This window comes from Nomascus leucogenys, chromosome 19 (assembly GCF_006542625.1).
Source record: "Nomascus leucogenys isolate Asia chromosome 19, Asia_NLE_v1, whole genome shotgun sequence".
NCBI classification, from domain to species: domain Eukaryota; kingdom Metazoa; phylum Chordata; class Mammalia; order Primates; family Hylobatidae; genus Nomascus; species Nomascus leucogenys.
This window is the reverse complement of record NC_044399.1, coordinates 73,738,279-73,759,416: the sequence shown is the minus strand read 5'-3', so window position 1 is coordinate 73,759,416 and position 21,138 is coordinate 73,738,279. Positions and strand designations below refer to the sequence as shown.

At 43.7% G+C, this 21,138-nt stretch overlaps 1 protein-coding gene across 4 annotated transcripts in view; it reads right to left on the bottom strand.

Annotated features, from left to right (window-relative positions):
- The window catches only part of ZZEF1 (zinc finger ZZ-type and EF-hand domain containing 1), a 136,151-nt gene that overhangs the window by 69,072 nt on the left and 45,941 nt on the right, over nt 1–21,138 (bottom strand). For all 4 annotated transcript variants that reach the window (XR_004026947.1, XM_030799531.1, XM_030799532.1 and 1 more), the window contains exons 12-24: nt 16,183–16,294; nt 14,949–15,164; nt 13,720–13,820; nt 12,779–12,948; nt 12,011–12,144; nt 8,753–8,823; nt 7,693–7,807; nt 4,144–4,303; nt 3,119–3,240; nt 2,888–3,010; nt 1,845–2,011; nt 1,679–1,760; nt 729–930 (exon numbers count right to left, since the gene is read on the bottom strand). Coding sequence is in view for 3 of the 4 variants with exons in the window: in XM_030799531.1 (XP_030655391.1) it covers nt 729–930; nt 1,679–1,760; nt 1,845–2,011; nt 2,888–3,010; nt 3,119–3,240; nt 4,144–4,303; nt 7,693–7,807; nt 8,753–8,823; nt 12,011–12,144; nt 12,779–12,948; nt 13,720–13,820; nt 14,949–15,164; nt 16,183–16,294 (1,775 nt within the window). In the remaining variant the exon portion in view is untranslated. The remainder of the gene's footprint in view (nt 1–728; nt 931–1,678; nt 1,761–1,844; nt 2,012–2,887; nt 3,011–3,118; nt 3,241–4,143; nt 4,304–7,692; nt 7,808–8,752; nt 8,824–12,010; nt 12,145–12,778; nt 12,949–13,719; nt 13,821–14,948; nt 15,165–16,182; nt 16,295–21,138) is intronic.

Here is a 21,138-nt window from a genome sequence, read left to right as displayed (position 1 = left end):
ACTAAATTGAACACATCTTTTTCCTTTTGTTTTAAGAGACAGAGTCTCTCTCTGTTACCCAGACTGGAGTGCAGCAGTATGATCACAGCTCACTGCAGCCTCTAACTCCCGGGCTCAAGTGATCCTCCTGCCTCAGCCTCCCAAGTAGCTGAGACAAAAGGCATGTGCCACCATACCTGGCTAATTTTTACATTTTTTTGGTAAAGACAGGGATCTCACTATGCTGCCCAGGCTGGTTTTGAACTCCTGGGATCAAGAAATCCTCCCACCTTGGCCTCCTAAAGTGCTGGGATTACCAGCATGAGCCACTTTGCTCAGCCCTGAATGAATCACTTTAAAACAAAATCCATAGTCACATATCTACATATATTTACATAAATATTCACACATTTAAAGGATATGCAATCAACTTATTCTATACTCCTGCCTTTTGGTTGGACTATACCTACACCTACTTACAAAAAAATGACAATGTTGCCAAAAAAAAGCCGTTATCCTCCATAGACAGAGAACCCATGGGATCCTTCGTGCTATGTTCCAAAGTCTAAGGCAAAGAGCTTCATGACAATGGTGTTGAGTGGACACTTTATTCTTTTGGTTTAAAGGAAACTGAAAGGGAGTATTATTAACCCCCTGCCATTAAGTGGAGACGACCTACAAGAGGGCAAGCACGCATCTTGCACTTCACCATGGTTGTAAGAAGGGAAGGAACAGGGATGTGGACTTACGATGCACAGACTTGAGTGCCATGCACTGGGAAGCCAGGCGTCCCATCAACCGGGAGACAAGGAGTTGTAAATCCAGCCCCCAAGACACGGCAACATCGGGCAGGCCGTAGGCAGTGACGGTGAACTTGTAGCCCCATTCGTTGTGACTGCTGTCAGAGTGAAAGAGAAACTGCAACCGAGGACCGGCCTTGAAGGTCACTTTCTAGAGACGAACAGAAATCATGTGGTCAGGCAGATTACAGGAGGAGTGCTTCAGAAATCAGCATGCTCTTCATGATGAGACACATCTCAGTTTAAAACTGATCTCTATTTCCACACGTCCAAAATGACTAACGGAGAAACGTACAAGGGGGTGACGGAAACAGACCGTGCACAGCCACACCCCATGAAGAAGGAGAGTTGGCAGAATACTGCTGCTCAGCTTTCTACACCTGGGGTGACCATCTGTCCACTACCTACTCAGCCAGTGGTCACGTTTCCATGCCTCTGCTCCTGCCAAGACCACTGACCACGGAGAGCAGGTCAACAGTCTGAGGCAGCACAAACCTCTAACCCAAGAGCTCAAGCAGCTCTAACTGTGAGGCAGACTCTTGGTTTCCATCACATGGTCTGGACCATCCTCCTAGACCCATCAGCCCTTCTTGCCAAGGATGAAAGCTCTTCATCTACTCTAGGCAACGCTGTCTGCTGCAACTACTCAACTCTGCCACTGCAGTGCCAAAGCAGCTATAAACGATAAACAGGCATGGCTGTGTTCCAAAAAAATTTGTTTACAAAACAGGTGACAGACTATAGCTGGTCAAACTCGGATATAAATCCTTCCTTTCACAAAAGTGTAACATAAATGCCTCCCTCCCTTCAAAAACCTTACCTCTACTGCCCCCTGAAGGCTGACAAAAGGAAAAGCATTGGTGCAGAAGTAGGTACCTCTTTCTGGGACTATCACTCACCTTGGGCCATTTATCAGTGCCAACTTTTGTGTCATAGCGTGTTTTCCGACCTCTAGCGTCGGTAAATTCCAGATAATCATACCTGTGAAAGCATAACCTCTATTAGCTTCCTTCTCTCATTGTTGACCTATTACCGCTTGGGGGTGAAAGAACATAGAGGTCTTACCTTTTTTCAGTTTCACACCTGTCATCGAATTCCACTTCAAAATAGGTTGCCCCTGGGCTAACAAAGACAGATACCTCATGGCAATTATTTTCATAGTTGTGGGCAGATTCCTTAGTCCATGTATGTAACACCACAGGCTGTTCCTGTTGCCAGGTCTCAACATCCAGCTATGATAACAAATGAGCCGGGGGAAAGAAAGGTTCTATCACTCGACACCTAGCCACATGCAGCAGACTGTTTCTCTATCAGTGCTCCCGGCAGACGGGCTTGATAGCCCTGCACAAACCAGCAGGCGGGCTCGAAGACAAACCTGACATTCCCATCTTCACAGACAGATCAACACACATCCACCATGCAGCCGAGCAGATGTGCTTTTATTACACACAAAAACTGTGACCAGCTTGTACCTTTTAACTATGACAGAACTACTTACAAATCATCACCAATGTGAATCCCCAGTGGAAAAAATACTGAATGAGGAGTTTAAAGACCTCACATTCCTACTTGGGACACTGGCAAATCTGGATCTACTCTCCCTTCTTCTCCTACCCTTTTATTTTTTTTTTGAGCAGGGCGGCAGGGGCTTTGGTTTTTTACCTATTAAATATAAATGCCTTTTCTACTGCCACAGAGTTGTTATGAAGCTCACACAAGACAGTGACTAAACATTCTGTATGTAAAATTAAGTAAGGGAGAAATTTCTGCTAAAGACAAAACCTTCTAATCTGCCTTTCAACATACATTTTCTCTTCTAGACTTTAATTTTGTCATTCACTTACATGGTTTTTATATAACTTCATCAACTATAAAATGATGAGGTTCATCTCTACAGCTTTTTCTCTGTGTCTCCCTTCTAACGCTGACCAGGCCACATCAACTTGGGCTGGCATTCAGCCTTGTTGGCAAGCCCGCTGATAAAATCAAGGGAGCCTTCTAGAGGCTCCTCAGCTGTGCCTATCTGCAGTCCGTGGTCCACTTCACTAAGTGTGTCCCATCACTCCTGAGAGAGAACACAGGGTGGCTCAAGTGCCAACTCAAGTTACCTTCCTCAGTCCTCCTTCGGGGCCACTACAGAGCTTCTTCAGGAGTTCTGTGAGGATGCTGAACTCTCTCAAGAGTACGCAGTGTGGGATGTCTAAAGTGCAGAAGTCCAGCAGGAAGATAACCTAATGGAAGATGGATGAAGCACTCAGCATCCACCTTAGGCTGAGCCTGGGGATGCAGATCCCCAACCCCCTTCCGGTTCTTTACAAATAGCTGCTAGTTTTTCTTACCAGTTGACGAGCTGCCATTGAAAATACTGAATTACATAATCTTTCTACTATGGTTTTTCCATTATATTGTGACAAAAGGGATTCCAAAATCACTCTCATGCTTGCCAGAAACTGTCCCACATCTACCAAAACAAAGAAAATAATTAATATATTATACGGCAGAAATGTCACATGCTTAGTTATCACCACGGACAAGAATAAAGAGACTCCAGAAGCTGCAGAGGGGATTCCACAGCGAAGACCACAAGGCCATCAAGTGCCATCCTAATGATTCCTCTCGGAGGAAGAAGCAGTGCGGATTTCAGTAAAAGACTCTACTTTTAAAGGGATTTTTTTTTTGTCTTTTGATGAAGTGGAGGAGCACTTGTAGAAGTGAAATTACATGCCTGACTAACCCAGCTGTCAGCCTCTCCTTTTCCTTCTGTTTACAATGAGCCCATGCATTAGGTATACCAATCTAACAGGCCAAGCTCTAGGTGGCAGGACCCAATATAAGTGTTTTCGTCACAGCTGCTGGGACCAAGTTTGATGGTACTAAATTTTCCACGTGTAATTTGTCAGCACCCGTTGGGTTTCATATAATTTCCTGTGAGTTTAAAGAACATGAATCTAATTATTCTCAGTAATCAGCAACGGTCACAGCAATGCTCGCACACCTTACATTTTTAAAATTCAAGACTTTCATTTTTAGATGACTTGATTTTTTAAAACAGGGATAGACTCTCCTGAACAGTGAGACATCACATAAGAGTGCTATATGATTGCAAAAGCAATGTTTAGGCTGTGAAATGATCTAATTCTACAACAGAAATACTTAGGCATACCACTACGCTCAGACAGGAAACTCTGGACAAAAAGACATGCTGTTGAATTCTATTTTAATTAGAGCAAACCAGTCCAAGAATCTGAATCGTAATGAAGAAAGCCATATGCATACTCAATGCATGAGTTACTAAAGAAGAGAACATACTCAGAGTCAAAACCCAAACGCCATCTGTTTTCATGGATTTTATATTGAAACTCACATTTTTCAATAAGGTCCACAGCAAGATCTTTGGCTCCAGAGTCCGTGCTCTTCAGCTGCAGGTAGCACCAGGATAGCAGGCTGCCTTGGACGGACCAGAACAGGGAGAAGAGCACAGAGCCAACCTCCCCTGGGGCCCCACTGAGCATTAACAGTTCGCACTACAAGGGAGGAAACAAACAGAAAGTGTTCATGACAAGGCCATTCACAGAGCATAGCCAAGAGCATCCTCTAAAGCAGCAGCTGTCACCAGCAAAAACAAACTATAGCTATGGAAAACAGTCATGAAACACCTTTCAACCCAGCAGTGACCAAGCAAGATGGTATTACGAAAACTCCCCTCTTTCCCTCCAGCTTTTCGGAACCTTTACAAAGGTTTTTTATTCCACATGACATCTCCTTCTACCACCTCAGGAACCTTACCCCACTGGGTATCTCTTCTTTCTCTTACATCTTAAAATCTCCTTTCTCTGGCTCCTTCCCTCGAGCCTTTAATCAAACCTCTCCCACCTTAAAAAAATAATTTTTCATGCCTCTATGGCTCTCTAACCATCACCTTTGTTCTCAAAAGTTTCTTTGAAGGGTTATCTGACCTCCAGATTCAGAAGATTGTATGCTATATGATTCCATTACAGGTAAAACCCAGGCAATACAGATGTGCTATGTAGGAGTAAGCAGAAAGAAGAACAAGGAAATGGTGAACATAAACTTCAGGATGATGGTTACGTCTGGCAAGGCAGGAAGAGAGTGAGCCATGAAAAGGCATGTGGATGGAGGGAAATGGACTCAAAGATACTGGGAATGTCTAGTCCTTAAAAGAGACGCTTGCTGCATTGCTACAACTACCTGATTACATATTTGCTCCTCAAGACTGTGCTTTTTTAAAATCACTGTATCCCCCGTTCCTAGCACAGGACCTAGCACACAGCATTCAGTGGATATTTGTTGAATCTGACAGATTCATGAGAAAAATTTCAGACCAGGTACATTTCTGATCACCTTTAATTTTTTTTTCCTAATTGAACCCTAACTCTTTAGTATAACCATAAGTGTCTTTTACTGAAAGATAATTCAAGGAAACACATTAATAGCTGCATCTCTAGCAAGGAGGTTCAATGATATCTGTAACTTCTTTTGTACCACAGGTAAGTGAAAGAGAAGAAAAGACACATATCTGATCTCCAAATGGTATACGATTATGCGAAATTCCCTTGGGCAAATGCTATCTCATTTCTCCACGTACATCTTAAAATAACTCTGGCCTATCTTACCTAGTGGAAAGAGGACAAGACTCTGAGTCAAATGGCCCCAGTTTCAGTCCTGGCTCTAGCACCTACCCACTCCTCACATGCAGAGCAGAATCGATGCCTATGAGAACCAGGTGAGAACGCTGAAGTTTTCTGCCCAATGGCACTGATGATGTAACAACAGAAGAAAGACTGGTGAGGGGGAGAACTCAGTTCAGGCTTCAGGGATCTGAGAAACAGGTAGAATGTAGATGAGCTCCAGAAGAAAGGGAAGGTATGGGAAACGCAGAAGTAAGGACGGAGATTTGAATGAGCCACGGCTAACTGGGGCCGACAACACATACTGATGAGCCGTAGACTGAAGTGAGTTTTTTAAGGAAGACTCAGAGATGGGCAGAAGAGTCTGGAAATAAGCCAGAAAGCAGAAAGTAAGAGAAAATTAATGTGACAGCAAAAAATAGAGCATAGTTTTTTTTATTAAAAACAAAGTTGAGGCCGGGAGCAGTGGCTCACGCTTGTAATCCCAGCACTTTGGGAGGCCGAGGCGGGCGGATCACGAGGTCAGGAGATCGAGACCGTTTTGGCTAACACGGTGAAACCCCGTCTCTACTAAAAATACAAAAAATTAGCCAGGCGCGGTGGTGGGCGCCTGTAGTCCCAGCTACTCGGGAGGCTGAGGCAGGAGAATGGCGTGAACCCGGGAGGCGGAGCTTGCAGTGAGTCAAGATTGCGCCACTGCACTCCAGCCTGGGCGACAGAGCGAGACTCCGTCTCTAAAAAAAAAAAAAAAACCAGTAAGGCACCCGCAAAAATATAAGAGATTTAAAGACACTAAGTTCAGTCAAAAGATACAAGATAAGTTATCAGTCACAAAAGAAGTTATCTTGAAGTCCACATCATTAGGTACCTCAAGGATGTGGTTTGGACTAGTCTACCACAAAATCTCCTCCAACTCTCTGGTTCCCACGTTTAGCCCAAAGAGGTAGTTCTTGGTCTCCTAGTACAGGGGTGCTATCACTTTAGAATCTCTCGGGGTGCTTAGAAAAATGCAGGTTCTTATGCCCTATCCCTAGAGATCTTGAATCAGTAGCTTAGGGTGGGATCCAGAAATCTTTTTTCTGTCAAATATCCCAAGTGACTGATCCATTTGGAGCATAAACTACATTTTAAGAAAGAAAATCCCTTATATTTTAAAAAAAGGCAAATTTAAAAAAATCATTAACACAGAAAAAAGATAATATACTTTGAGATTTGATTAGTCCACGAAATTGCTAAGAAATCTGAATTTCTTTTTTTTTTTTTTTTTTTTGAGACAGAATTTCACTCTTGTTGCCTAGCAAGCTCGGCTCACTACAACCTCCGCCTCCCGGGTTCAAGCGATTCTCCTGCCTCAGCCTCCCGAGTAGCTGGGATTACAGGCATGTGCCACCACGTCCAGCTAATTTTATATTTTTAGTAGAAAGGGAACTAATTTTAAATTAAAAATTAAATTAGCTCAGCTAATTTTGTATTTCTCCATGTTGGTCAGGCTGGTCTTGAACTCCCGACCTCAGGTGATCCGCCCACCTTGGCCTACCAAAGTGCTGGGATTACAGGCATGAGCCACTGTGACCGGCCCTGAATTTCTTTTTTAAAGTCCAAGTAGTTTTCCTGAAAATTCACACCGCTAACAACACATAACTATGTGTTGGGCTCACTGACAACCACTACAAGGGGACTCGATACAAATCCATTCCTCTTTTTCCACAGGAAGTATTATCAAACACTTCTGAGTTTTTATTGTTTGCTGACTACCAAGAACCGTAACATGCCCTCACTCGTTGGCAAGGGCTGGCTGGGAAACCTTTGTGATCATTTGTAAGGGTCAAGTAATGAAGTACATTCATGCCAGGCACAGTAGCTCACACCTGTAATCCCAGCACTTTGGGAGGCCAAAGTGGGAGGATTTCTTGATCCCTGGAGTTCAAGACCAGCCTGGGCAACAGAGAGACTCCGTCTCTACAGATAATTTAAAAACCAGCTGGGCATGGTGGTGTGTGCCTGTGGTCCCAGCTACTGGGGAGACTGAGGTGGGAGGACTGCTTAGGCCTGGGATGCGGAAGCTGCAGTGAGCTGTGATTGTGCCACTGCATCCCAGCCTGGGTGACAGAGCAAGACCCTATCTCAAAACAACAACACAACAGAAAAAACCACAACAAAGTACATTCATACTGCAAAGAGGCAAAGGGGGGCACAAGAGACTGCCACATCATGTGCCCCCACAAGCATGAGACAAAGAAAACAGGGAGGCAGTCACTGGATACCTCTCGAGCAGCAACAGAGAGGAGAGTGTCCATGACCGCCAGGACTTCACTGATGTTCATCTTGGCCAGGTCGTTCTTCTCAGGTAAAAGCAGAAGGCCGCCTGGATCCTTGTCACTGAAAGGATACAAATTAGTCATGACACCTGGCTTCAGGAGAAAGATTTTTATACTATCTTAAAAGATTCCAAAACAGAGTGCAGAAAGGTTTGTGTCAGTTCCACGGGACGGGAGGAGTTTGGGTTGGGAATACAGGCCGTGGAACTAGCTGGGGCTGTGTCGCTGTCCGTCCACATGTGCTTCCGTTAGCACAGACTCACAAATCCTCCAGTCCTGGAAAAGACCCTGAGGTAAAAGGCTGATGAATAAATCACCTTGGCCACCAATGTGAAATACACCTCATCTCACGACTGCTAGCTTGAAAGTCCTGGCTAAATGTTCCTTGTGTCTTCAAATGTTTTCACAGGACAGCCCCAGGCCCTTTCAGCATCCTTGCTACCTGATCCTGAGCACATTTTAAACAGACAGCCCTCTAAGTCTGGCATCCATACCAGGTATAGTCTGACTTGCAGGCAGTCACTCAGGATATTAGTTCCCTTCCTCCTTCAAGAGTCGATACCTCTAGGAATGAAGCCTACAGGCCCATTTAGCTTCTCTGGTAGCTGAAACAGGCAAAAATCTTGAAGCCCTCCCCTCCCAGCACACTTCCTTCTGCAAACTATCATTCTGGGCTTCTGTAGCTGGTTTTAACGTAGATACGAATACAGGACCCTACACTCCTTTGGCTTCAGTTTTTGTTGTTAAACATCACTTGGAAACTGCAGTGTTCAAAAAGACCCTCAACGGGCTCAATCTGAAATTGTCTTAAAATGGATGGGAACTGGATTGGGCTGTCAACAAGATTATTATTTTACCACTATTTGGGTCACCCACAGAAACTCGGCTTTCTAACTGAGTGGAAGGAAGTACTACTTCGAAGGCACATGAAAGGAAGGGCGAGCTCAAGAAAACAACTTTGCAAAGATTTGAGTTATCTGACAATTAAAAAGAACAATCAACTTACCTAAAATACGTGCACAGTGAACGGAAAGTGAGCTGCAGGGACTGCTTGTGCTCCTGCTCGGTGACATTCTTCTAGAAAACCAGAAATTGTATATTCAGAAAATCTAGTCCATGACATTCCAGAGACCTAGAGCAGCAATGAAACATCACCACCCCACTGTTCCCAAGTATGAGGAACGCCAGGCCAGCAGACTACCTCACAGCACCCCACTAAAACCTGCTCAAGTGCTAAGATGGAGCAGAACCACCCATCTAAACACAAGGTGGTAGGTGCACTTGGTTCACTGCCAAAGTCAACAGGAGGTTCAAGTTTCCTGCTTAGGGAAATGACCTCAAAAAGAGATATACTGTTTTTTTTGTTTGTTTGTTTTTTGTTTTTGAAACGGAATTTCACTCTTGTTGCCCGGGCTGGAGTGCAATGGTGCGATCTCAGCTCACTGCAACTTCTGCCTTCCGCGTTCAAGCAATTCTCCTGCCTCAGCCTCCCACGCATCTAGGATTACAGGAGCCCACTACCACACCTGGCTGATTTTTGTATTTTTAGTAGAGACGGGGTTTCACCATGTTGGCCAGGCTGCTCTTGAACTCCTGACCTCAGGTGATCCACCCACCTCTGCCTCCCAAAGTGCTGGGATTACAGGCGTGAGCCACCGCGCCCAGCTGATATATACTTTTTGCCATTGGACATGCCATCCCAAGAGCAATCACATCTCTTAAGGGTATGGTATCTGAAGATACTGAGGAGGTACCTGATGGAGAGAGAATCACTTAGCACTATATAAAAGGTTGGCAGTGCTATTTAACTTCTCAGCATGAGAAGACACCAATGTCATTCAAAAAGTCATATGTCCTGTTTCTATTTTCTGTGTAGGACACATGCTAGGAAATTAATCATTTGCTCAGTTACCTGGTAAATACTTGCACCAAACAAGTAGCATAGAGACCCACCCACAGTCCAGTGGGTCAGGTCAGCTGATGCTGTCAAAGGTTATGTAACTCACAATGTGAGAAGTGATTCCTCAAGTTGATACACAAATTTTATATATAGCCAGAATTACACAAACAAATCTCCTTCCTCTTCTTTGAAACCTTCCGCAATCACTTAGCCTTAACATGATTCTCCTCTTGCATATGGAATAAGTTTTTCCTTGTGGCAGGTGTCCCCAATTAGATTGCAGCCCTTTGCCATCAGGGAACACTTTTTATGCTTCTTTTATTCCCTCCCTTCTTTCTTTCTTTTTTTTTTTGAGACGGAATCTCCCTCTGTTGTCCAGGCTGAAGTGCAGAGGCGTGATCTCTGCTTACCACAACCTCTGCCTCCCGGGTTCAAGAGATTCTCCTGCTTCAACCTCCCAAGTAGCTGGGACTACAGGCGTGCGCCACCATGCTCGGCTTCCCTCCCTTATTTCTATAGGCCTTTGTGCATCGCACAGACCACTTTTCTTATGTCTGCTCATTGGTTGTTGCATTAGAAACGCCTTTTTAAAATGCTGTATCTAGTTTCCTTTGTCAAATTCTTTTAAATAATTCTATTAGTTGCTTGACTACACAGACAATAAAAAGTAATCTATAATCATATCAAAACAAATATTTGTTTTATTCTTTCTATTATTTTTAACACTTCTTTCCCTTGTCCTACAGCACTAGCCAGGCCCTCCAATGCAACATCAAAGAGAAGCAATGACAGTGAGCATCCTTGTCTTATTCCGTATTTTGAAAGGAATGCTTCCAGTGATCCATCAAATACATTGCTTATTGTAGGTTTTAGATACATACCCTCTACCAGATTAAAGGAGTTTCCTTCTACTTTTGAGTTTGCTAATGAAAACATATTGTTTCACTGTTTTAATCATCAGAATTTAATCTTATTAAAACATTTTCTGCATTTAGTGATGTTTTTTATTTCCTCTCTGATTTCATTTACAGATTTTCTACTGCTGAACCATCACTGGATTTCCAGCATATATCCAACTTGGCCATAATTTTGTTTATATGTTGTTGGACTGGTTAGTTAATATTTCATTAGGGATCTTCTAACTATGTTCATAAGTAAGATTGGCCTATAATTTTGCTTTCTTGTACACATTTCTCTAATCTGTCCCCTTGGTATACTTATACTTCCCTGTGTTTTACCATCATTGTAACACAGGAACCTCTAAAGTTCCCCTATCTAGGTGTTTTTGATATGGCCTAGAGAGAAAAATTTTTGTTTTGTTTTACATTTTTTCATGTATCATACTCATTTTCATATAGAAATACTTCCTTCAGAATTAAAAACCTGGATCTTTGCATAGGATATTCCATTTGGTAACACAGTGCTTACAGATACTAAAAGCATGTTTCACCCCGAGTACTAATGTCTGAGGAACATGAAGAAGTGGTCTAGGAGAGTGACAAGAACCATTTGAGGAATAAAACTTGGTGATACTGGCCTGGCGAGTGGCTCACGCCTGTAATCCCAGCACTTTGGGAGGTTGAGGTGGGCTGATCGCTTGAGCCTTGGGCTTCAAGACCAGCCTGGGCAATATGGCAAAACTCATCTCTACAAAAAATACAAAAACGAGCCAGGCGTGGTGGCATGCACCAGTAGTCCCAGCTACTTGGGAGGCCGAGGTGGGAGGATTGCTGGAGCCCAGGAGATAGAGAACGCAGTGAGTTGTGACTACACCACTGCACTCCAGCCTGGGCAACAGAACAAGAACCTATCTAAAAACAAACACAAAAACTTGGTGGTATTAGTTTTACAGATATATACTGAAATATTTATGAATCAAATGTCAGGAAGTTACTTTGAAATAATAATGGGCAGTGGGGAAAGGGGGAAAGTGGGGGTGAGGTACACTGTAGGTAAAACAAGATTAGCGTGAGTTTATGACTGTTGAAGCTAGGTGACAGGTACATTTGGGGGACAGGGCATTCACTATACTATTTAGTTGGCTTTGGTATTTGTTTTGAATTTGCCTATAATACAAAGGTAAAATGTTGAAAAGAAAGGATGGTTGTAGGCAAGTCACAAAGATGAAGGAGACTACCCTGTCACTTTGTGAGACATCAGATCATGAAACACAGATTCAGAATATGTGTCATCCCACTGTGAGCAGACTGCCATGTCCTTAGATATCTGTCTATATCTAAGACATATAATATTAATATACATCTGGGACGTTGCAACAGACAATATATTCAGAGATAACAAAGCCTAGTAAATTTCATCCTCACAGACTTCAGACATTGAATCCAGACTTTTAGTAATAATTACCATCATGGTGAAGAGATGGTTCCGTCGGGTCTGTCGATTAGGAAAGAAGATGGCAGCCCCATTGAGAAGGGTATTCCTGACTTCCTGTTTTAGTATCTCCATGGGCACAGAGTCTCCATCCACCTTGTCTACCACTGATAAAATGAACAATGGCATCAGCTTTCATATATTCCATCTATTCACTTATACATCGCTATAACTAGCCTATAAATTCACTACTCTCCATTTTGTACTTAATACCAGCGTGAAGAAGTATTTCTGTACAGGCCAGGCAGTATAAAAAATTATTTTTTATTTGCTTTCATTTAACTAAAACAAAGACTGTATGTATCGGTTTTTATGTCATTACTTCCCTGTCCTTTTGAGACACAACTTGGCAAAGCCTTAAATATAACTTCAGATGGCCACGTGTTTCACTCCCCCTCAATCTACCTCATCTCAGTGACTTAGTTGAAGTTAAGGCTCAATAGTATGACAGTAATGACTCTCAACATAACACAGCTATAGATCTGAAACCAGGAGGAAGAGAAGTCAGTTGAGGAAGGAATAAATCCTGAACTCAAAAGAGCATCAGAGGAAACACTCGTTTCCCACAGCAGCAATCCCTTTCTGGGGGATTCCCACAGCAGCAATCCCTTTCTGGGGGATTCCCACAGCAGCAATCCCTTTGTGGCTCGCATCATCATAGGACAGCCCTCTTCTCTATAGCAAGAGGCCCTCCAGGCTACCTACACAGGGTTGTATTAAAGAAAAAACCCAAATCCCTACCATCACACAAGTGTGTGTAGAGCTCCTTGGCAGCCTCTACTCCTTTAGGGCTCTGGATTGGAGTCTTTTCCTCCTCAGAAGCAGCCAGTACATCTCCCTGCAGCACGGAGAAGCAGCTCTGGAGGAGCTGCAGAAGCAGGGTTTGGGCAGAGATGCATTCTTCCCTCGGGCTACAGAAAGACAAAGAACATCAGAGAGCAAAAGGGCAAGTTGCATTTACTCTCCAAAGCCATATAGCTGTCAAAGGACTTTCCTCTAGGCATCAGGCTCGATGAAAATAATGCCAAGTGAGAGGAAGAAGGGTGGACCAGAAAGAACACTGTACTAAATGTCTGGAAACAGATCCCATCGGACTCTGCCCACTGTGGGGAAGGAAGTTCATTTCTTTTTTGTTGTTGTTGTTGTTTTGAGACCGAGTCTCACTCTGTCTCCCAGGCTGGAGTGCAGTGGCGCGATCTCAGCTCACTGCAACTCAGACTCCCAGGTTCAAGCAATTCTTCTGCCTCAGCCTCCCAAGTAGCTGGGATTACAGGTGCCCACCACCACACCCAGCTAATTTTTGTATTTTTAGTAGACACAGGGTTTCACCATATTGGCCAGGCTGGTCTCAAACTCCTGACCTTGTGATCCACCTGCCTCGGCCTCCCAAAGTGCTGGGATTACAGGCATGAGCCACCGCGCCCAGGCAGGAAGTTCATTTCTGATCCTACTTTTTCATCTGTAAAATGAGGACAGTACTGTAATGCTTGACCTGCTTACTACTGCCTAAATATTTTACAGAAATCTGAGGTGTTATTTTCAATAATAACCATATCTTTTAAATCAAACCATAAACACTGGTAGGAAGTAAAAAAAATTAGGAAAAAAAAATCCACTTAGAATAGCAAAACTCAGTGTTTTCAGTTTATGAGATTATCACCTTATAACAAGTTCTGACCTACTTTTGCTTTAATTTACTGTAAAAATTCCAGAAGATCTGCAAATCAAGACCCGCGAAGTCCAGAAAAGATTTATATTTTAAGCCACTTTCCTTCTGCTGCACCTAAAAAATTATAAAGATCAGAATAAATAAAATTGAAAAATGCATTTAGAGAAATACTATAATGCCTCATTTACTTCTAATTGTAAAGGGATGAGGTGGCTCTACATGAGTGAGACTTTCATATTACTGATGCTTACTCTTAACTACAAAAAGGTTTGCCAACAACTATTTTTGGTTTGAAACTTTCTAAAATATGTGTGTGTTATATGTATGTACGTATGTATATAAGTGTATATATATATACACACACACACACGCACACACACACACACACGTATCCATGAACACTCCTGACTTCCTAACCCAGCACATAAGCCAGTCTTTCCTGGATGATCACTGTCCAGGACTGTACAACAATATACTGACGCCTTCCCCGTGTGTGGGCTAAAAGGCATCAATCCTTCCGTAAGCATGTCTGTTATTTCCAGGCATCTCCTTCTTATTTGCTCTTTTCTATTGTGATAGGAGGTCTGAATAACAAAGACCAAACAAACCTTATATGAACTGAGTCACCAGCCTCTGAATGTGCCCTGAGGCAGAATGGGGATCAAGAGTGAACACTGCTGTACACTACACATGCGAGGGCCCCATCCACTGAACTCCCAAGGCTGTGGTGATGGCTGTAAGAATCTTCCTTTGAGTGAGTTGTCACTGTGTTATATTACTGACTATAACAGTCAGTATCAAAAAAGTTAGAAATCAAAAAATCATTTTTGATTCGAAATCCTGCCATTATTTTCGTATTTTCAGTAAATAATGAGAATTCACCTAGACTTCAGTTATAATTCTTCTAGGACTTAAAGAAGATGCAAATCCCATGAACTCTGTTCTGTTTGTTTCCCCATGGCAGCCACGGCCAGGGCTCTTGAAGATGTGTCTGTAGGTCTACTTTGGGAGAAGCCACAATGATGGCCACAGGCCACTCACTGACTCACAGGCCACTTCACTGACTCATGCCATGAATGCCCAACAGCTCACTTTCCTCAGCTTTTCATGTCCCTGCAGCAGTACAATGCCTGTCCTATTGGCTTCCGCAGGGCCAGGCTTTATCAGTTGGTGTTCATTTCTCTGAATACTGTCATTCACTTTTCCTAAAGGAATGCCGTCTAACAACTGAGGAAGCCCTACCAGGTCATGGGCGAGCTGCTGGATAAACTGAAGGGTCCTGAGGAGCAGCGTGGCCCCACAGACACTCTCCTCTGTGTCCTTTCTGCAGTGCGCACAGGTGATGCTCTGTTCTGCTTCTGTTCTTGCAGGCCGGAGGTACCCACTGATGCTCAAGCCTTGCACTCCCAAGCGCTCTGCTGACTCCTGACGGGTGCAAAGGAACTTCACCATCAAATACTGGACAGGACAAGAGAGATTTCAAAAGAAGAACTCAGAATCCTTGAATACTGATGAAAGAGGGAAAAAGGCCTTTCCGGGAAGGTTTTCCTATGATTTTCCTAATTTATTAGGAAACACTATGCTCAGCACTAGGGACACAAAATGTAAGTCCAGCATTTACAGTACACAGAAAAAAAAGACAATACAAATGTTGAATAAAGTCAGGTTTGGGTAGATTACAGTAAGGAAAATTGCATCATTACTCCCTCTTTGAGGCAAAAACCAGAAAAGAGAGGATGAGGCAAAGTACGTTTGCTCTGTGGCAGTCATTTTGAAATAGAAATAAGATATATGACGAAGACAGTCAATGCTCTCCACCTCAAAGCCTCCGAATGACATATGCAACCCCTAAGCTAGAAACCCCGGAAAACAGTCCTGTCTACTCCAATCTAGGGCCATTTTCCAAACCCAACTTTCATGCAAACTACCTGCTTCTTACAGCGAGAGCTCTTTGTTAAGGGCCTTTCAGAACACACTACTCAACTGCGTAAATATTTACTGAGCACCTACTATTATGTGCCCTTAAGAGAGTTCCTAATTCTCTTATTTAAGCCTGAGATTTACATCCAAGGAAGAAAAAAATTAAATAGCCAAATAATGATTGGTCCTTCCTATGGAAACACATCTCTCTTGAGTTGATGTCTGTGTTCTCACTATTCTCTCAGCCTGAGATGCCTTCCTCCACACATTGCAGCCTGGCTAAAGATGATAACTTAATCAACATGTGGCATCACACCACCTTTCCGGAGAAGCTTTCGAGTTCAATATTTTTCCCCTGGTTGCCAACAGCCCCTGTTTCTCCTTTTATCATAGCTTGTATCACACTGTCTTACACATCTGTCTCTCTCACAGAGTAAGAACTCCCTGAAGGTAGATTCGCCTCTGGGGTTCCAGCATTGGCACAGGACTGATACACAATCACTATTCAACACAGAATAAAAGGAGGGGAGTGGGCAAACGACTCACGAATGCTTACTTTGGCAACCCTGCACTGTTGCAGCTTCACATCTGCTTCATCCCATTCTTCTTCCAGTTCAAACCAGCCAATAGGATCATCCTCTCCAAGGTCATCAGATGAGCAACCAATCCTGTAAAGACAAGAGTATTCACAAAACATTTTCTTATTTTGAAACTTCTCAAGGGCCTAACAAATAAGGTATCATCTAAGTGGCATGTAACTTGTATCTGTAGCCTGTCAGTGAACAATCGAGAGCTGAGTATGGTACCTGGTACCCTGTGAGCACATGAGACAGTTGGTAGTATTGCCTTTCCACGGCTCAGTCTCCTTCTCTATGAACTGGGAACTACATCAGCCCCAAATATAATCTGGGAACTAAGGAGAAAGTTTGCTTCTCCAGATAATTGGCTCATCTGAAGAATGAGACAGAAAGTCGGGCATCATGGATGAGACACTCAGGAATAAGGTCCAATGCAACAGCTGGCATGTACTTCTGGAAGATGCCAGAAAAGAGGCAGGCTTGGTTTTCTTTCCCTAGGTCTGGCTAACATGTTTATGACCAGCCTGAGGTTTGGGCCACTTGCAATAGCTAATGGGTAAACGTCTGAGGGTTTTCACATCCTGGAGCTCCAAAAAACAAAAACCCCAGCCTTCATAGGCCTACGTATTCTTGTCTGTTTCTTAAGAAGTCCTTTCAGAAAAACATTCTGGCCTTGATGCTGAAGAGATACAACTGTATGCCACTTCTTTTTAAAAGCTGAATACTTAAATGCTACTCCCTTTTCAGGAATTAAATAACTAAGACGTGCCAGGCATGATGGCTCACGCCTGTAAGCACTTTAGGAGGTTGAGGCGGGTGGATCACTTGAGGTCAGGAGTTTGAGACCAGCCTGGTAAACATGGTGAACCCCGTCTCTACTAAAAATACAAAAAATTAGCCAGGCGTGGTGGTACACACCTGTAATCTCACTACTCGGGAGGCTGAGGCAGGGGAATCACTTGAACCCGGGAGGCAGAGGTTGCAGTGAGCTGAGATCACGCCATTGCACTCCAGCCTGGGTGACAGAGCAAGACTCCATCTCAAAAAAATATAAAAATAAGGCCAGGCACGGTGGCTCACACCTGTAATCTCAGCACTTTGGGAGGCTGAGGCAGGCAGATCACCTGAGGTCAGGAATTCGACATCAGCCTGACCAACATGAAGAAACTCTGTCTCTACTAAAAATACAAAATTAGCCAGGCATGGTGGCGCATGCCTGTAATCCCAGCTACTCAGGAGGCTGAGGCAGGGGAATCGCTTGAACCCAGAAGGCGGAGGTTGCAGTGAACCAAGATTGCGCCACCACACTCCAGCCTGGGCAACAAGAGCAAAACTCCACCTCAAATATATATATATATATATATATATATATATATATATATATATGAAGGAGAAAAAGAGCAGTTTTTTCAAGTAACATTCCTAAAACTTTATTCAGTCTGTGATATAGCTACCAAGGTGGCGACACATCAGTATTTTATATGGGTAAAACTACCAAAAGAGGGAATTATGGCAAGAAGACAATCCAAAGTAGGTTCTATAACAAAGAGAAAACATGTCCCTTCTTTTTTTTTTTTTTTTTTGAGATGGAGTCTTGCTCTGTCCCAGGCTGGAGTGCAGTGGCACAATCTTGGCTCACTGCAACCTCCACCTCCCAGGTTCAAAAGATTCTCCTGCCTCAGCTTCCCAAGTAGCTGGGATTACAGGCGCCCACCACCACACTTGGCTAATTTTTTTTTCTATTTTTAGTATAGACGGGGTTTCACCATCCTGGCCAGGCTGGTTTCTGACCTCAAGTCCTGACCTCAAGTGATCCACCCACCTCGGCCTTCCAAAGTGCTAGGATTACAGGCGTGAGCCACAGTGCCCAGCAAAATGTCCCTTCTGAAGGTAAGTCTTTCTTGGCATAAACCTTTCATGACACAGTTAACCCTAATGGGAAACAGTATTCTCTTAACCCAAAACCATGTCAATGAGTTTCATCAATATCATAAGCTTGAAGATTTTTTAATCTACTCTTTGGGAGTTGTCAAGGAAACCTTCGAGATACAGAAAGCTGGCAGGGTGTCAGAGAACAGAGAGAAGCAATCGTGTTCCCTACTCTGCACTACACAGTAGGCAAGATGGAAGAGAGGTGAGTACTAGTCCTCTTACGTAGGCACAGCACCAACTGCTGACCCTGGAGCATGCTGACTGACCAACGCCTGACCAGGACGACATGACCAAAAAAAAGACAAAAAGAAAATGCATGCACATTAATATTTTGATTTCCAAACTGGAGAGGGACTGGTGAATATGTAGGCCAACAAAATCAGGATTTAAGAGTCATTCAGGCTGGAATCAGGAGCTAAAATCATTAAGGGAGTGGTGAATAGGCCTGTATTTAGGTTAAAAAAAAATCATCCTGTATAAGATGTAAAAGACCTTGTTTAACAGCAGGTTTAGGGGAACTGACCTATTTTAATTTGTCCCAAGAGTAGCACATAGCTGCTTGAAACCCAGTGGCATCTCTAGCCATTATTTAAAAAGAAAAGCTGTGTTTAAAAAGGCATACACGTGTAACGGAAGGGAGATTTTAGGAGTGAAGGACATTTGTTCAAATTCATTAGAGGGCTGAAATGAAGACCACCGAAGAGACATTACAAATGTGGATTTCGACTGAACAAATTCTGATTACTGAAGTGCCTGATACGTGGTGAGTTTTCCATCAACAGTATTGTAGAGAGGCTGATCGAATCTTTGTCAGGAATGCTGCTAAAGGAATTGCAGCAAGAAGAGCGAATTATTCTAGATCCTTACGATTTCAAGTATGGTCCACAGACAGGTAACACCAGAATCACCCAAGAGCCTGTTAGGAATCAGTCTCAGACCCCATCCAGAGTGCTTGAATCAGAATGTGCATTTTCACAAATTCCCTGGCTGATGTGTATGCACACTGAAGCTCAAGTAGTACTGCAATGGATGGTATTGAAAGGCTTCTATTAACACCATCAATCCACTACCCATGAAATAATGTAGGCAAGTTCAGGGTTTCAGCTCCTTGAGTTTTTTTTTTTTTCTTGTCTTAGCTTCTTGAATTTTAACTCACTAGTAACAATAAGGGAGGTAACCTTCTCCAAGGGGGCACCAGTGGCTACATCTGACAGATCCACTTTTAGACTTTACCTTCTGACTTCTGGGTAACATCTGACACCACTGCCCGTTCCCTCAAACATTATTTTCCCTTGGCTTCATGAGGACACAGCTTTCCTTCATGAGGCCCTGGCTTTCCTGCTGCTTGTCTGGCTGAGTTTTCCTTGTTGCCCCTTAAAGCCTCGTGTGTCTCATGTTGACCTAAGTTCTCTTCTCTTCCCAGTTCACACATTCTTGCAGAATGATCTCTTCCATTTCTACATTTTATTTATTTATTTATTTATTTTTGAGGCAGGATCTCACTCTGTCACCCAGGCAGGAGTGCAGTGGCGTGAAGATAGTTCACTGCAGCCTCAACCTCCAGGGCTCAAGGGATCCTCCCGCCTCAGCCTTCCAAGCAGCTGGGACTACAGGCATGCAATACCATGGCCAGCTAATTTTTACGGTTTTTTTTTTAGAGACGGGGGTCTCACTATGTGAGACCCAGGCTGGTCTCAATCCCCTGGGCTCAAAATCCACCTACCTTGGCCTACTAAAATGCTGGGATTACATGCATGAGCCACTGCACTTGGCCTATTTCTACATTTTAAATTATCATTTAAATGCCTCTCATATCTGTATCTTCAGCACAAACTTCTCTTCCTGGCTCCTGACCTGTTTATCCATTGGCTACCAAACACCTCAAAGGTTTCTCAGAACTTCAAATTCAACAGAACAAAATCTGAGCTCATTATCTTCCCCACAAACCTGTTCTTCCCCAGGGTAAGAAAGGCACTACCAATTTCCCCACCTGCTCAAGCCAAAAGCCAGGATTCACTGCCGATGAAGCTTTTTTCCCTTTCCTGCTCCACATTCAGTCAATCACCAGGTCCTGTCGCTTCTCTCTCCTAGTGGTCTCTTGGTCTACATCTCTCCACTGCTGCTGCTGCTCCAGCAGGGGTCACCCACTGGCTTCCTAGGCAGTAAGTGACAACCTCCTCCCAACCCAGCTGCCTCCAGACTTGCTCTCCTCCAGTCCACACTACCCACAACATGATCCTGAGCAGTGCTTCTACAACATGCATTTGAGCCCCTCGCTTCTGGAAATGCCTCAACACATTCCCCCGCCATTTCCCCTCACACGATGCTTTAAGGATACTGTCTAAACCCTGAAACAGAGACAAAGCCCTGAATGCCCTGCCCTTTCCCAGCTCTCCAGATGCATCTCTCACCACCCTCCCTCTGAGTATCCCTCAAAAACGTGGGACCTGCCCGTTCCTTCAATGTGCCATGCTTCACCTCTGGGCCCATGAAGCTGCCCTCTCTGCTTAGGAAATTCTCCTTCCAGTGGCCGATCAACTCCAACTCATCCTTCATAAACAGCATAACAACACTTGCTCCAGAAAGATGTCTCTGATCAGGAGGGCTGCTCTGCCCTGTGTCCCCACAGCTCCCTTTCTCCCCTACAGAACATTCATAACACTGTTGATACTTCAAGTTTTCTTACCTGTCTTCTGAGCTAAACAGTAAGCCATATAAAGCAAGAACGGAGCCAATTTCCTCATTACGGTATCTTCAGCACCTAGCATCAGGCCTGGCACATAGTAGGTACTTAATAAATATTTTTGTTAAAAGCAGAAATGGGAGAAGGGAGGTTGGGGCAACAGCTGAAGACTACAGGCTGTCCACAATTCAGGCACAGATAGATCATTACCCAGCCATTGTGAAGATGTGTGCCTCTGGTCACAAAAGGGACTGAGTAACATGCTATGAACAAATTAACATACACATCTTCAGATATGCTGCTAGAAAGCAATGAAAGC